Source organism: Pipra filicauda, unplaced genomic scaffold (genome assembly GCF_003945595.2).
Source record: "Pipra filicauda isolate LSUMZ 115617 unplaced genomic scaffold, ASM394559v2 scaffold377_size797966_pilon, whole genome shotgun sequence".
Lineage (NCBI taxonomy): Eukaryota > Metazoa > Chordata > Aves > Passeriformes > Pipridae > Pipra > Pipra filicauda.
The window spans coordinates 371,258-386,035 of NW_024104506.1; the positions used below are offsets into that span (position 1 = coordinate 371,258).

The 14,778-nt window shown below is 48.3% G+C and overlaps 1 protein-coding gene across 12 annotated transcripts in view; it reads right to left on the bottom strand.

The window, feature by feature from the left end:
- The window catches only part of ARHGEF9 (Cdc42 guanine nucleotide exchange factor 9), a 186,388-nt gene that overhangs the window by 41,303 nt on the left and 130,307 nt on the right, over positions 1-14,778 (bottom strand). For all 12 annotated transcript variants that reach the window (XM_039384799.1, XM_039384800.1, XM_039384798.1 and 9 more), the window contains 3 exons: positions 7,925-8,104; positions 5,540-5,772; positions 1,691-1,820 (listed from right to left, as the gene is read on the bottom strand). In XM_039384799.1, the coding sequence (XP_039240733.1) occupies positions 1,691-1,820; positions 5,540-5,772; positions 7,925-8,104 (543 nt within the window). The remainder of the gene's footprint in view (positions 1-1,690; positions 1,821-5,539; positions 5,773-7,924; positions 8,105-14,778) is intronic.

Genomic DNA, 14,778 nt, shown 5'->3' on the forward strand with positions numbered 1-14,778 from the left:
AGACTGAAAAAGGCAAGAAGGGTGTTTTCCTTTGACCTGGGGCAGCACTGTATTCCCAGAGGATCTCTCAGCAGTACCAACTGCAGGCTTTGCTATATTATGAGAAGTTGAAGGATGGTGCTGCAATAATGTGCTCAAAATTTGGACTAGTTGAAAAAAGCCTGGAAGAATGAGTTGGCAAATTCCTGAGGATAGGATGGAGATAAAGAATGGGTACTGCTAAGCAGGAATGAATTATCAAGGATATGGCTAAATAAAAATGAATTATCAACTGAGCTAATGGAAGAGAAAAAGAAACTGCTATTCCATAGATCCTATGTGGGGTCACCTTGGCTTTCCACTCACACATGAATATTCACTGACTTGGAATTCATCTGCCCTTAATCGAGATTTATTTGCAGAGAGGGGCTCCACATTTCTTACAAAAGACTCCCATCAGCTCATCCCATGGCACACTCTGAAGGCTGAAGATGGAGCTGATGGTCCTGTGCCTCCTTGAGAGCAGTTTTCCTCATTCTCAAAATGAGCATGTGTGTCAGTGAGAGCTGTGAGAGATGTTCCTCCACAGTAAACAACAGTAAAACAATCAAACACATCGTCTGCGCTCTCTGCTCTCCCAGCCAGCCACAATCCCATACCCAGCTCTGACTGCTGCATTTATGTGCTTTATCACGAGATCCAGGGTTGAACCCAACCTTCATTACAGCAATGAAACTTAATTCAGTCAGGGAGGACACGCAGTCAGAAGGTGATGCACCTGTATTTCTCTCCCTCTCTCCCCAGCCTTCACAGATCTTTTCCAGGAAAAAAAAATAAAATTAAAGGATTAACACCTCTTCCCATACACTAATTTACATAGCATGATCCCAATGACTGGAATGTGGAGTTATTTCAGATCTTCCCAACTGTGAGGAAAAAGAAAGGCTGCTCCATCACTCTATCAACTTGCTGAACACATGGACCAATGACAACGTTGGGAGGAATTACAGCAACATTTGCCCTCCATCTGCTTCCAAACCCTATTTACAGATTACTTGCATACAATGACTTAAAAAAACCCCAGGGACAAAAGGAAAAGGAGAACATAATTTTAGTTGTTTTTTTTTTTTTTTTTTTTTAAAACACATGGTACAAATGTAGAGACTGAAGGCCTGCTGGTGAGGAATCCTTCTGCTGACTCTGCCTTCCCTGTGCCTCTCAGCTCTCTAATTACACCATCACTACACCTGGGGCTGGTTCAGAAATATCTTTAAGTGTAAAGTCATTTATAAAATTCAAATACCATCTCTAACTCCAGCTTAACAGTTTGGCTTGCAATCACAAGGCAACCACTAGAAGGATTTTCTCCATTTTCTTAACCTGTCACAATTTCCAGGGCTCTTTCCCGACTTCCTCCCCAGTGACACAGCATAGAGCCAGAATGCACACGGGGTTTGATCCAAACCTCACCTACTACCAGCACTGCAATCACAACAGTTACTCCAGGTTTCTACTGATGAAATTGGAACTGGACCCTAGATTTTCTTTAGGGTCATTAATGTTTAAGTCCCACTCAGAAGTCTGTGGATGTGTCTTCCTTGTCCCAGGAATCCCAAGACTGGGCTGCGTGATATGAACTATAGGGTGTTAGATAATGCAACAACTGCGTGGAATTTGCTTTTCCCAGGTTCCCAGCACCATGTTACTGTACCTCCCAGTCCAAGACAGAGGCCTGCCACTGAGCTATCTTGTCAATGTTCTCCAACCTCCGCTTCCGCTCGTTGATCTGGAGAGTCACGTTCCTCATGACGGCGAGGGCAGCGGCCACATACCTGTAGTCACTGCAGAGAACATACACGGGGAGGCCATGAAACAGGCACAGGAGTCTATCAACCCCCAGTAGCAGCACAATCCCACCATTCCCCACAAGGACACACGGGAAGGGTTTGCCACTCAGCGCTGTGACGGCATATTTTGTATTTTTTCCACTGGCAATGTCTGGAGCATCACAACGGAGCAGCTTCATTGGAATTGGAACTGGGAGCCAGCCCAGCTCCTCAGCTGCTTCCATGGGTGCAGTGAGCACAGCCTGGCCTCTACCAACCCAACAGCTCAGCTAAAGGGCATCACCCTAAAAGACAGTCTGAACATTTATACAGCCTGGGCCTTTGGGTCTGGATTTTTCCATTTTTAAAATGAACATCAGAAAATATTTTTCGTTTGGACAGTGAACGAAGCACCTCCCAAGCCATAAGGCGGCTCCAAGACTGCCCCAGAGCACTTATCCCATGGAATTCACTCTTACTGCAGATTTCAGGCGAGCAAATCAAGGCAAAATCTTCCTTTTTCCTCATATGGGCCTATGAATGCAGCAACACAGAGTGAGAATAGGCTCCTGCCACGGCCAGCGAGGATGATGATCAGTCTTTTCAAAAAGTGATGCTGAAATCAATGCTATTGATTTCTGCCCTGTGCCTCCTTTTCCATTCCAAGGAGCTGTAATGTTCATTTCAATTGGGAAGACAGGCAAGGCCAGCTACCACAATGCCACCATAATGTATTATTAACTTAAGGGCTGCTATTGATTGCTGACTAATGAGAAAAACTGCCATCTTGGGCAGCTGCAGGGGGAATGGCTGTATTGATTATTGCTAAGGATTGCACTGGTGACAGCTAAAATGGGGGTGAATGCTGGGAATTAGATGCCTTCTCCATGTGATCCCAACAGGATAAATATTAAGAAGCAATCACACTGTGACAGACAATAGAAGATTACTTGCTGTTTTGCTTGGATGAAAACTTGGGATGAGTTTTTAATTTTTCTTCAGTTCTAATGTCAAAATTCTAGCTGAGGTTAAAAAAAATCTCACAAATTCCAGAACAGCAGGACTGGTCCTTCAGTAAAGGAGAACAGAGGATGGGCTGCCTGACATATCCATTGCAGAATGCCAGGATGCTTTGGGTTGGAAGGGACCTTAAAGCCCATCTCATTCCATGCCCTGCCCTGGGCAGGGACACCTTCCAGATTGCTCCAAGCCCCGTCCAATGTGGCCTTGGACACTTCCAGGGATGGCAATGGTCATGATACACAATGAACTTCTTGTGCCTCCCTTTGTGGGCCATCTGTGTGAAGGGAGCATTGGTTGTGCATGGGAGGAATGAAGCTACGTCAGGGTGATCTGCAAAATGCCCATGAGCCCTTGCAGGGAAACAGGAAAATCACTATGGCCAGAAAGGATGTGTAGAGGCAGGCAGAGGTGCAGGGTTTACAGACAGTCACTCATAATCTCCTAGCAATTATGCCCAGGCAAGGAAGGGAGGGTAATGACAGTGACTCCTCAGCAGAGTCTCCTCACAGAACACGTTCCTACACTCTTAACTTCAGCTCAGTTCTGCAGTGGGAATGCTCAGGACACCAGCAAGCTGCACTTAGGACCTTCATATATTTAATTCATATTAAGCTGGAGTAAATCTTTAAGAGGTGAACAGATGTGGCTTTGTGAAAAATTCAAATGAATCAGTCTCAAAAGAAGAAGCAACTGAAGGGAGCCAGGCTCTGAGCACCCCTGTCCCGCCTCCACACGGAGTGGGCCGGTGCCAGCCAAGCCAGGTTTATCCTGGGAACGCTAATTCCCTAATTCCGATGAGAAAACCCCATGCACGTTTTTCTTTCACGCTGTAATGAAGAAAGAGTCAGGACTGCACTTTTTGGGCTTCCAGCCCATGTCTGTGGCAGAGCTGGCAAAAACTTAAAAGAAAAAATAACAGAAGCAAAGCATTTGGCCAGTGAATTAATAATAATATACCGTTAACTACGAAATGAAGGTAAATAAGTGGTTTGTCAATTCCACTGGGGCTGCAGTGACCATTTTCCAGTGCTCAATCTGAATGCAAGTCTAGATTCTTGCCAGATATCATGTGCAAACTCGGGGGAGAATGGTCAGGTTTCTCATTTAGGTGCTACTGTCCTGACCTGGTGCAGGGAAGATCCACAGCTCTGCAGGTACAGTGTCAGGGAAAAGGAAGAAAAAAAAAAGAAAGAGACTGCACGTCTCTCTGTTAGGTGAAGCTCCCGGGGAATCCTGGGCCTCTGTGAGTTTTGCCTTCCTCCAGGGTAGGGATCCAGCACAGGGCTCTGTGCAGCCTGGGGTTTCATACCTGTGCTGTCTTACAGCTTCAGGGGGGGGTTACTCCTTCTAATCAAGGGGAGCAAACATCACCCTGCTTTCCCTTTTCAGAACACGGAGAAACAAGAAAGGAAATGTCAATGGCTGTGTCCTGTCATGGACACAATCCACTGAAATAGAGCTCTCGGTCTAAATCAACTGACTGCTGCTTAACCACAAGGGAGCCCCAAGTCTCCTCAGAATGTGACTGTATGTGATGACATAACAAGATGGTGAATTTAAAACATCCCAAAGGGAACGGGAATGCACTCCCAAAATAATCCAACCCTTGTGTGATCACACTGTCCACATCCCCTTTGGTATGGCCACCAAATAACTCAAACACAGAGCTCCCCTCTCTGAGGTTGCTCGTGTCCTCCCATTGTGAAGCCACTTCTGAGCTCCCAGCAGTGCTGTGGGTCATCACATGGCTGCTGAGGAAAAAACCCACAACCTCTGGGACCCCAGAGCTGCTTTCTGATACCCTAAGGTTCCCACGACTCCACTCCAAGTTTGTTTTGGTCTCGTTATGAAGTGAAAACCAGGAATTGTATCAGGAGCCAAAGGCATGACCAAACTGGTGATTCAGCGAGCCTGAATCACTCAGACTCATGGATGCAAGTCAACACATCTCTGCTCATATCACATCTCCGCTCTTCTAGAGATGTGTTTGGGGAAAAACAAAGAGGTGTTTCTGAAACATTTGTGGTCTTTTTTTCAGAAGCACCTACTTTTAAATGAGTTTTGGAAAAAGAAAGAAAATTGGCAAGGTGGGAGTAAATCTACTCTTAGAGGGCCTGATTCTTCTTTCACCTTATTTTTACAGCAGTAAGTCACAAATGATATCACAGGTACTATTCCTGATTTACGCTGTCAGGGAGTCAGGCTGATTGCCCTCAGCAGCAGCAAAAGAGATCCTGGAAATTTTGGGAAGTAATCAAACTGCAGCTGCTCCTCTGAGCCCAAACCCCAGGGTAAAATGAGAGATGGGATCAGGCTGAAAAGCAAAGCAGGTTTTGAGTTCTGCCCAAATCTGAGCATGTTCAGGCTGGAGTTGCAGATCCTGGCCCTCCACTTGCTGTGTGCTAAGGTCCTCCTTGGGAGAAGGGAATGAGCCTTTTGGACCACTGAATGCTAATTAGGTAATTTTTCTAGTGTAACTGGTAGCATCAGAAAAGTACATCCAAGGGTAATTAGTTCATGTCTGATTATAACAGAGATGAGTCTTGCTCCATCGAGAATTGGTGCTTTGAGAAGCTTTAACTGTCTGCTGAACCTTTGCCCTGCTTCCATTTATAAAGGATGTCACCGAGAGAGGAGCTGGGCAGAAAACCCCAAGCCCTGTGTGTGGAAAGGAGCACTGGCAGCCCCCCGGTGCCCTGGGCTGGTGTTACCTGTGCTCCTGGGCCGTGTACTTGAGCAGCTCTGCCAGCTGCAGGGGGTACTTGCAGATCTTCTGCACGGGCGTGAGCAGGAAGCCGTCGATGGCAATGTCGATCATCTGCTGCAGCAGGCGACACGCCTCGAAGAAGTGCTGGTACCTGCTGTCCTTCATCAGCTTGGAGAGCTCCATGCACGCATCCAGATGGTTGTTACAGTACTCTGAATAGATCCAGAATCCATCTTGCTGTGGAGGAACAGGGACACATCAGGCAGGTGACCCAGCTGGCCAACAACACATCCCAGCTAGAGAAGGGCAGGGTGAGATGGGAGACTGGGGAGAAATCCTTCCCTGTGAGGGTGGGGAGGCCCTGGCACAGGTTGCCCAGAGAAGCTGTGGCTGCCCCATCCCCGGAAGTGTCCAAGGCCAGGTTGGACGGGGTTTGGAGCAACATGCGATAGTGGAAGGTGTCCCTGCCCATGGCAGGGGGTGGAACGAGATGAGCTTTAAGGTCCCTTCCAACCCAAACCATTCTGGGACTCTAAGAAAGCACACCCCACACAGGAGGAAGGACAGATCCCAGAGTACTTTTCCTGCTTAGAGGAGGTGCTGATTGCTGTGGGGGAAAAGGGAGGCAGAGAGGGCCCTGCACGCTGACACATGGCTGAGATCCTGTAGGTGCAGGTGTGTTAATGTGAACCCTGTAGCTGTTCTCAGTTTCAAATTGTGCCGTGGGGTTTTCATTAGAAAAGGTAAAGGCAGAACCAAGATCTCTAGACTTTGCTAAGACAAGATGACAACCTTTCTAGAGCTCTTTTCCTGAAAGATCACGAAGCATCTGGCAAGTGTTTTAGGAGCTGGGTATGTTTGAAATTCTCTTTACCAACAGGGACCCTGAGGCACCAACCACTGTGGAGATTTCCTCAGGGCCAGAGAGCCAGAAAACACCAAAGAATGGAAAAACAAAGAAAAAACCCACTCATGCATGTGCCCCCCTCCACCTTTTGCACTGGTCTAACAACTCTTTTGGTGCCAATTTTGTTGGAATTTCCTTTTTCTGCCATCACTGACCACAGATCTGCCATCACCCTTAACTCAGGCTTGATTCATCCGGGCCACACAGACAAGGCAATGGAAGGTCAAAGAAAGATTTCACTGGAAGAGAGATGGACACAACCTGACTGCCTGGCATCCCAAATTAAAGTGCAGTTGAGACAGCCCAGCTAAAGCCCAGGTGTTGTAGGCCAGCCTGAGATGCTCCATCTGGTTGTGGCTAATGCCCTACAAACTACAGAAAGGACAGACTGAACAGGGATAATTTATCAGGAGTTTATCAGCCAGCTTTCAGCCCCTGTCTGGTGACAGGCAAGTCTCAGATCTTCCTCCAAATAACAGCAGCAATTCTTACTATTGTCACTATCAATGACTTGACAGCACAGCCTCAAGTCATGACGTTTTAGCTACTGATTCTCACCAAGATTTTGTACATCTTCTCGGCACAGAGGCGGAATGTGATGCTGCTTTGGAAGGAGCAGCAGAGATTGCAGCCACGTTAACGCCTCATGCACCTGGCTCAGAAGGAAACTTGCCTTCAGCGAGAGGACCAGTGATGCCTAAGAGGCACTCTGAACCTCTTTAGGGATGCCCTGCTGAAGTTTCAGGAATGTCTGTCAGGAATTTCTCTAGTAGGAAATGAACTGCTGCCAGCTCAGCCCTGACCCAGCACAGGACCTGCAGCCCAGGAGCACCTGTGAGCTCTGATACCACCCTTCATTCTGCCTCAAGGAAAGCAGGGCTGTCATTTTCTTGACATTTCCTGACATATTTCCAACACTGGCCAATTTATCAGCTTCTGCAGTAGGTGGCTATGGAACGGGATGATGGGCTGGGCCACTGAAGATGTGTGGGTGTTTCATACCTTCCAAGTGCATCTGAGTGCCCCAGAAAACAGCCCAGGCACCTGCTCTCCTCTACTTTTCTTGTGTAATGCATAATTAAGGCCTCTTTTTACCTCTCTGGACGTTCTTACCTCCTCCAACCTTCTGCTCACCCATGACCTGACTAGGAGGCCTATGAGTGGGTTTAAGACACATTCTAAAGGTGGGGAGCAGGTGAGACATCACACCTATATAATATGATTAAGGGTAGATGTGAAAAAGTGCTAGGATTCAGATGTACTGGAGGCTATCCAACTGTATGCTCCAAGTTCTCCCTCCTCTGTATCTCACAAGGTAGAACCATGGAGTAGTCCCTGATATGTTACTAAAACACTACGACTCACAAAAATTACCCTGAGTGGTTCCTGCCTCCTGACTTTTTCTCCTCCCGCCCCGACACACAGCCCCCCATTCCCTAACCAACCCCAAAAGTCCCAAACAAAAATGCCAAAAGCACTCACGTGTTCCAGGAAGCATGGTCCAATCTCACTGAGATGGGGGTCCTCATTGTTGTACTGTTTCTCCAAGTCCCGGACAAAGCCCATCTGAAATCTGTAGATGTCTTCGATGTTCCCAAAGATGATTTTTAGCTGTTCATCACTGAACATGTCCCTCCTCTTCCGGCACTGCTTTAAGTAACCCTGCAAGGAGCAAGAAAGAACAATTTGCGGAGAACAGCAAAATCTGGCTGACAGCTCCAAAGAGGTGTGTTCCAGTGTTGTAGGCCTCTTCCTTCCAAACCCACTGTCTTCCAACACCTTATATCCAGGACAGCTCCTACACACATTGCTGCTTCCACGTCCTCTTCAGTGGCACATGGTGTTACAGAGAAAGCTGCAAGGGGCTGTTTGAGCACGCACCCAACTCTGATTTCTCCTTTTAGCCACAGTAATCAGGACAAGGAAGCTGTTTAATATCTTTATCAAGTTCTGTTTAATATCTTTACAACGATCTGGATGAGGGGATTCAGTGCACCCTCAGTAAGTTTGCAGAACACCAAGCTGGGCAGGAGAGTTGATGTGCTGGAGGGTGGGAAGGTTCTACAGACACTGAGCAAATCACTTCATCCTCCTGTGCTTCACCTGTGTGGATGACTAACATGGAATCATAGAATTGTTAAGACCGGAAACAGCTTCTAAGACCATCAAGTCCCACCACAATGATTTAGACCAGAAACTTTGCAAGGCCAAGCCTCATGTGCTGTAACTGGCCTGGTCCGTTCTGCGGCCTCTTGACTGAAAAGAAGTAACATGGGGGTCATCAGGAGATGACTTTGCTTACTTTGCTTGCCTTTATTATATAGGAAGGGAAAAAAAAAGGAAAGGAAAGGAAGAAACTGCCAGCAGCTCCAGCGGAATGGCTATATTTGGGAAGTCAGGATGCTTAGTCACACAGCCACACTGCCAGCTGGTGACACGCAGCTGCTGGGCCACAATGAACCATTGGAACACTGTAATAAACTGTCCCTCAGCCTCACCATGTGGTTCTTGGGAGGGAGAACTTCAAACACATGAATGAGAAATGCAACTTTGGCTGACCTGGTCAGGACCCAACCTCTGTGATATCCAGCTTAGCTCGGAGGATGCCGCTACCCTGAGCTTCCTGGCTTTTTCAGCTTGGGTTACAGAATACCTTCTGCATTTCCTAATCCAGGTCTCTCTTCCTGCAGGAGCTCCTTGATGAGTCATTTCCCTGGGCTTCCCTCTCTCATTTTTCCAGGCCAGGAGGAATGGGAGCAGGCTGGTTCCTATGTTGCCGGACAGTCGCGGGGCAAACTAGAACTCAAAACTCAGGAGAAACGATGCAGAGCAGCTCTCCGTGCTGCTGCTCATGCTTACCTGCTTATCTCAGAAGAGCTTTGCAAACACCCAAGGAAAAAGCTGTGCCCTGCCACGAGGCCAGGCTGTCCCTGGCAGGGCTCCAGTGCCAGCGGTGCCGGCAATGCCCATGAGCCGCCTATGCCGGGACTTGTGCCTGCTCCGGGCTGCCTGCAGGCAGCAGCCTCCCCTCCCACTCTGCTCGGTGACATCCCTCCCTGCCTGATTCCTGAGAACATCTCTCAGCCTTGCGGTTGTCACCGGCTGTGACTCCTGTCCTGACTATTCCCATCCTTCCCTGACTATTCCCATACTTCCCTATTCCCATCATCCTCGCACTGGTTCATCACTTTGCTGGAGTCACGTGTTTGCACATTTCTGCACAGGCATCTATAAAAGCACAGGGAAAATACAGGAACATGTGGAGTTCCCAAGCCTTATTCCCTCTATCCAGCCAGTGCCTTTGGATGGGTGGTTTCCAGCACAAGCAGGAAAAGGGAGACTGAAGATTAATACGTAACACGCAGTAAGAGGCAGCTAGAAGGCTGCTGCAGAGTTTTTCCACTAAATTTACTTCTGTTACATAAAACAGTGTCATCTTCCTTCTGCTCATCCCATCAGGTTTGCTCAGAGAAGGGATAGCTGACTGATGAGCAGATGTTGGAGAGTGTTTTGCTCAATGAATACCTAAAAATAGCTGCCAAACTGTCTCTCTTTAAAGTACTTTTCCATGTAGTCCCTGAAGTATAGGCCAAAGTTGGAAAGTATTTGCAGGAGGTTAAGTGCTAAGTTTTCTTCACCCAAAAGTGGATTTAGAGACAGTCAGGAGAGCTGGACCATCCATCCATCCATCCATCCATCCATGCTGCCTGCCTGAGAGCAGGGTGAAGGAGAGAATGAGGAGGTAACAGCCACTGCAGGCTGTAACTTCAAAGGCAGCTCTGATGATATTCCAGTTTCTTTCTTCTCTGAGCTGTTTTGGGGCTGTCTACAGCATTGTAAGCATGCTGTAAGCATTCCTCAGCTTGGCCCAGTACCATTTGGGCTATAAAACACTGTGCAGGTGAGTGTGGTACTGATATGCACATACCCAGAATAAGCATAAGAGCAAAGCTGAAACTGTTTGAACTGAAGAGGCAAACCAGAGCCACGTTTGGTGGCAGGATTCTACAGCACTTACTCAAATACCTGTTACAGCCACCACTGAATGTCGGGCACTGTGATTGCACTAAAATATAGAACAAGTCTTGGAGGAACACAAGCCTGCTCCTCAACAGGGCAACGATCAGCCAGCTCCAAAGCAGAAAAACAAGGTGTGCACAAGCAGGATGTGAAAGACAGCTACAGGCTGCAGAGATATGCAGTACAGACCCAAAGAGCTCTCTGCAGTCACTCTGCAGTCTGGTATCCATGGAGGACAGACTGGGCACACCAAGGAAGCAGCTCCTCAGTCCTGGGCCTCTGAAGGAGGGCACCACTGCTGCCAAGCAGGTTTTATGCTGCTTCGCTATGAGGCAGCACAAGAAAGTGCTTTTCATCCATCTCTGAGGATGAGTCAGGCTAAAGGACTCAGACCACGTGGGGACTTGCCTCGTCAGCTCTGCACAGCGGCCCCGGCCTGACATGCTGAGCTGCAACCAGGATGTTTTCCATGCGGCACTCAGAGCTGTCCTGGCACCAAGGCAAGGCTTAGGTGGAATCCAGTTGACTTTATTAAAAAATAAATTCAAAGTGAAATTACTTGGAAAAGAGTAGAATGCAGCACTGGAAGTTGGCTGCCCTTTCCCACCTCCCACCTCCCAGTGGCTTGTAACATGGAGGATTCCTTTGATCTCTCAATTGCCTTGCTGTTCCCATCCAAGCCCTGTCACTTCTGCCTCTAACGCCTCCTTAAATTGAGCTGTGTCTTCCTAATTCCTCTGCTGGTCCAAATCCCGCCCATTTCTCAAAGCCTGGCACCCTGCTCTTTCTTCTGCCTCTGGTTCTTCCACCTGCGCTCCCCAAACCAAACCCCCTCCCTGCCCCTCTGCTCCCCCTGAGGCTCCTGTCCTGCCCTGGACAGACCCTGTGCCCTCCCGGGATCAAACCCCAGGGGCAGCAGGTTTCTTTTCAAGCCCAGAGATGGTCATGCATCCAGAAAATCATGGAATCACAGAACCACTAAGGTTGGAAAAGCCCTCTAGGATCATCAAGTCCAGCACCACCACCTTGTTCACCACCTTGTTCACTGCTAAAACACGTCCTCAAGTGCCACATCCAGGTGTTTGTTTAACGTTTCCAGAGATGGTGACTCCACTACTGCCCTGGTCAGTCTGTTCCAAGGCTTTACAGCCCTTTCCATGAAGAAATTTTTCCTAATATCCAACCTAACCCTCCCCTGGCACAACTTGAGGCCATTTCCTCTCGTCCTGTCACCTGTTACCTGGGAGGAGGATGTGGTGCTTCACAGTACAGGGCTGAGCAGCACTGCCTGACAGTAAGGCTGGCTACTGCTACCCATCCTAAAAACCTAGTTTTCAGTACTTTATTACTTTTCTAAGCATTAAGTGCTAACCCTGACATTCCTATTTCCTTAAGGCTCAAGTCTTTATTCTTTCTTTTCATGGAATCATCATGGAATCACAGAATGGTTTGGGTTGCAAAGGACCTTAAAGATCATCCAGTCCCACCCCCTGCCATGGGTAGAGACACCTCCTACCAGCCCAGGTTGCTCCAAGCCCCATCCAACCTGGCCTTGGACACTTCCAGGGATGGGGCAGCCACAGCTTTTCTGGGCAGCCTGTGCCAGGGCCTCCCCACCCTCACAGGGAAGGATTTCTTCCCAATATCCCATCTAACCCTGCTCCCTCTCAGTTTCTTGCAGGCTCCCTTCAGGTCCTGGAAGGCCCCAGTTAGGTCACTCCAAAGTTTCTCTTCTCCAGGCTGAACGATCCCAATTTTTCCCTTTGGTGATATTTCAGAATAATGATCCATCCACTCCTGATAATGCAATCCAAGCAAAACTCCACATTTTACCCCCAGTACAAATCTCCACAGGAGTGTTTCTCCCAGCAGCAGTTCAGTCTTTCATGCCCTAAGTGAGGGCACAGCACCACCCATGGGGGCAGTGGGGCTTTGCTGGGATGGGCAATTCCCTTCAGGCAGCTGCTTCCCACAGGCCTTGGCTTGCACAGGTTATTTCCACCCTAGTATTTGCCAGCTCCTGAGCTCCTGGCTTGGCCAGACTCATGCCAGGGGTGTTATGAGTAATAACATGGTGTATAATAATACAGCATGATGCTCCAAAGGGCCACAGCAGACCTCGAGGATCAGGACGGGATCTACATCCGATACCGTACTGATGGAAGCCTTTTCAACCTAAGGCGACTGAAGGCCCACACCAAGACCTTAAACCATCTTGTCCGGGAGCTGCTTTATGCTGATGATGCTGCCCTTGTCGCTCACACAGAAGCAGCTCTGCAGCGTTTAACATCCTGCTGTGCTGAGGCTGCTGAGCTCTTTGGGCTGGAAGTCAGCTTAAAGAAGACAGAAGTTCTCCATCAACCGGCACCTCAGGAAGCCCCCCATCATCCCCACATCACCATTGGCAATCAGAGCTCAAATCAGTCCAGCAGTTTAATTACCTAGGCAGCCTCATCTCCTCAGGTGGTAAGATTGATGGGGAGATAGACAACAGGTTAGCAGAGGCATATAGTGCCTTCAGAAAACTCCATAAAAGACTATGGCGTAATAAACACTTGAAGAAAAGTACCAAGATCAGTGTTTACAGAGCCATAGTGCTGTCTACACTCTCATATGGATCTGAATCATGGGTCATCCACCGCCACCACCTGCGACTCCTGGAGCGCTTCCATCAACGCTGCCAACGTACAATCCTAAACATCCCCTGGTCAGATTACGTGACCAATCCATCTGTTCTAGAACAGGCAGCAGTCACAAGCATTGAGGCCATGTTGCTGAGAACACAGCTGGGCTGGGCAGGGCACGTCTCCAGGATGAAGGACCAACCACCGCCTCCCTGAGATCCTGCTTTATGGTGAACTTGCCACCGGCTGCTGCAAGAGAGGAGCCCCAAAGAGGAGACACAAGGACTCCCTGAAACAACATCTCAGCCTCGGCCATATTGATCACCATAACTGGTCTACTCTGGCCTCCAATCGGGAGGCCTGGAGACACACCATCTATAACGCTGCTGATGCCTTTGAGAACGCAGCAGGATCACCCTTGAGGAGAAAAGACAATGCAGAAAGAATCGTGCCTTGCAGAATATACCACCTAAGGAGTCTTTCTGCTGTGCCTTTTGCAATCAGACATGTCTATCTCGTATTGGCCTCATAAGCCACCAGTGTGCTTGTAACAAACGTGAGTAGAGCCCTCCTAAATCTTCGTTCGCGAAGCCCGGCCATGATGAGGTATTGGAAATACATTGTGAAGCAGAAGAGAGAAATGGAAAGGCTCTTAATCACTGTTCTCAGTAACAACCACATATCCTAAAGTGCCTCCCTGGTATTAGGATTTGTTATTCATTACAGCTCAGCAACAAAGACTATGACCACACACTGCTAAATTCAGCACTAAATCAGGCTCAAGCTTTGCCACCCAGCCAGAGCCCCTCTGCCACCCCCCTCCAGTGCCTCACATCGCTGCCGTTCCGCCTGACACCCTAAAACAAGGAGCCAAGGGAAGCAGGGAATTTGCCACTGTCAGAGCACTCGTGCAGCTCATGGGGGTTTGTGCTCATCCTGAGGCACAAATCACACCTCTGTTATCCATCAGGGGCACTGGGAGCTCCAGTCAGCCACTCTCTCCATCTCCAGTCATGCTGTGCCCAAATGCCCAAACCTTCTCCAGGCAGAGAGATTGCTCTGATTAAACTGAGCACAATGAGGCTCTCTCCAGCAAGGCACAGCCCATCATTTCACAGATGAGAATGCCCATCTCAGTCCTCCTCCTTCCTCAGCAGAAGCAGCTGAATCATTTCCTGGTGCTCTACCTGGAGGTAAGATTTATCCCCTCAATACCATTTTGTATCACACAGAGCAAAGAAAGAGTTTTCCAGATCTCTCTCCTATCTGGGACATAGCATTGGGTGCAGTAAATCCATGTCACCCCATGGATGTCAATGCAGCTGTATCTGGCTGTACCTCCTGAGAATCCCACTTGGCAGAAGCACAGTGACATGGCTGGAGGTGCAAGTTAAGGTTTATTTAATTTTTCAATGGAAAAGTGCAAATGCAGAAAAAGAAACAGTATGTGGAAAAGTGCCTGCAGTTCTTCCCTTCTCCAATGCAAAGCTCTCTGACCAAAATAGCACAGTGAAATTAAGCTCATTTGTTTGCAAATTGAAATCCCAAGACTCTTCCATATTTGAAAAGCGTCATAGATGCTTTTTGGATGGCTGCTCTGCCTCAAGAGACAAGCAGCAAGTAGGAAGGGAGGAAGACATTCTTCTAAGCAGAATCCACAAGGGGCTTCACCACATTGACTGGGCACAGGCT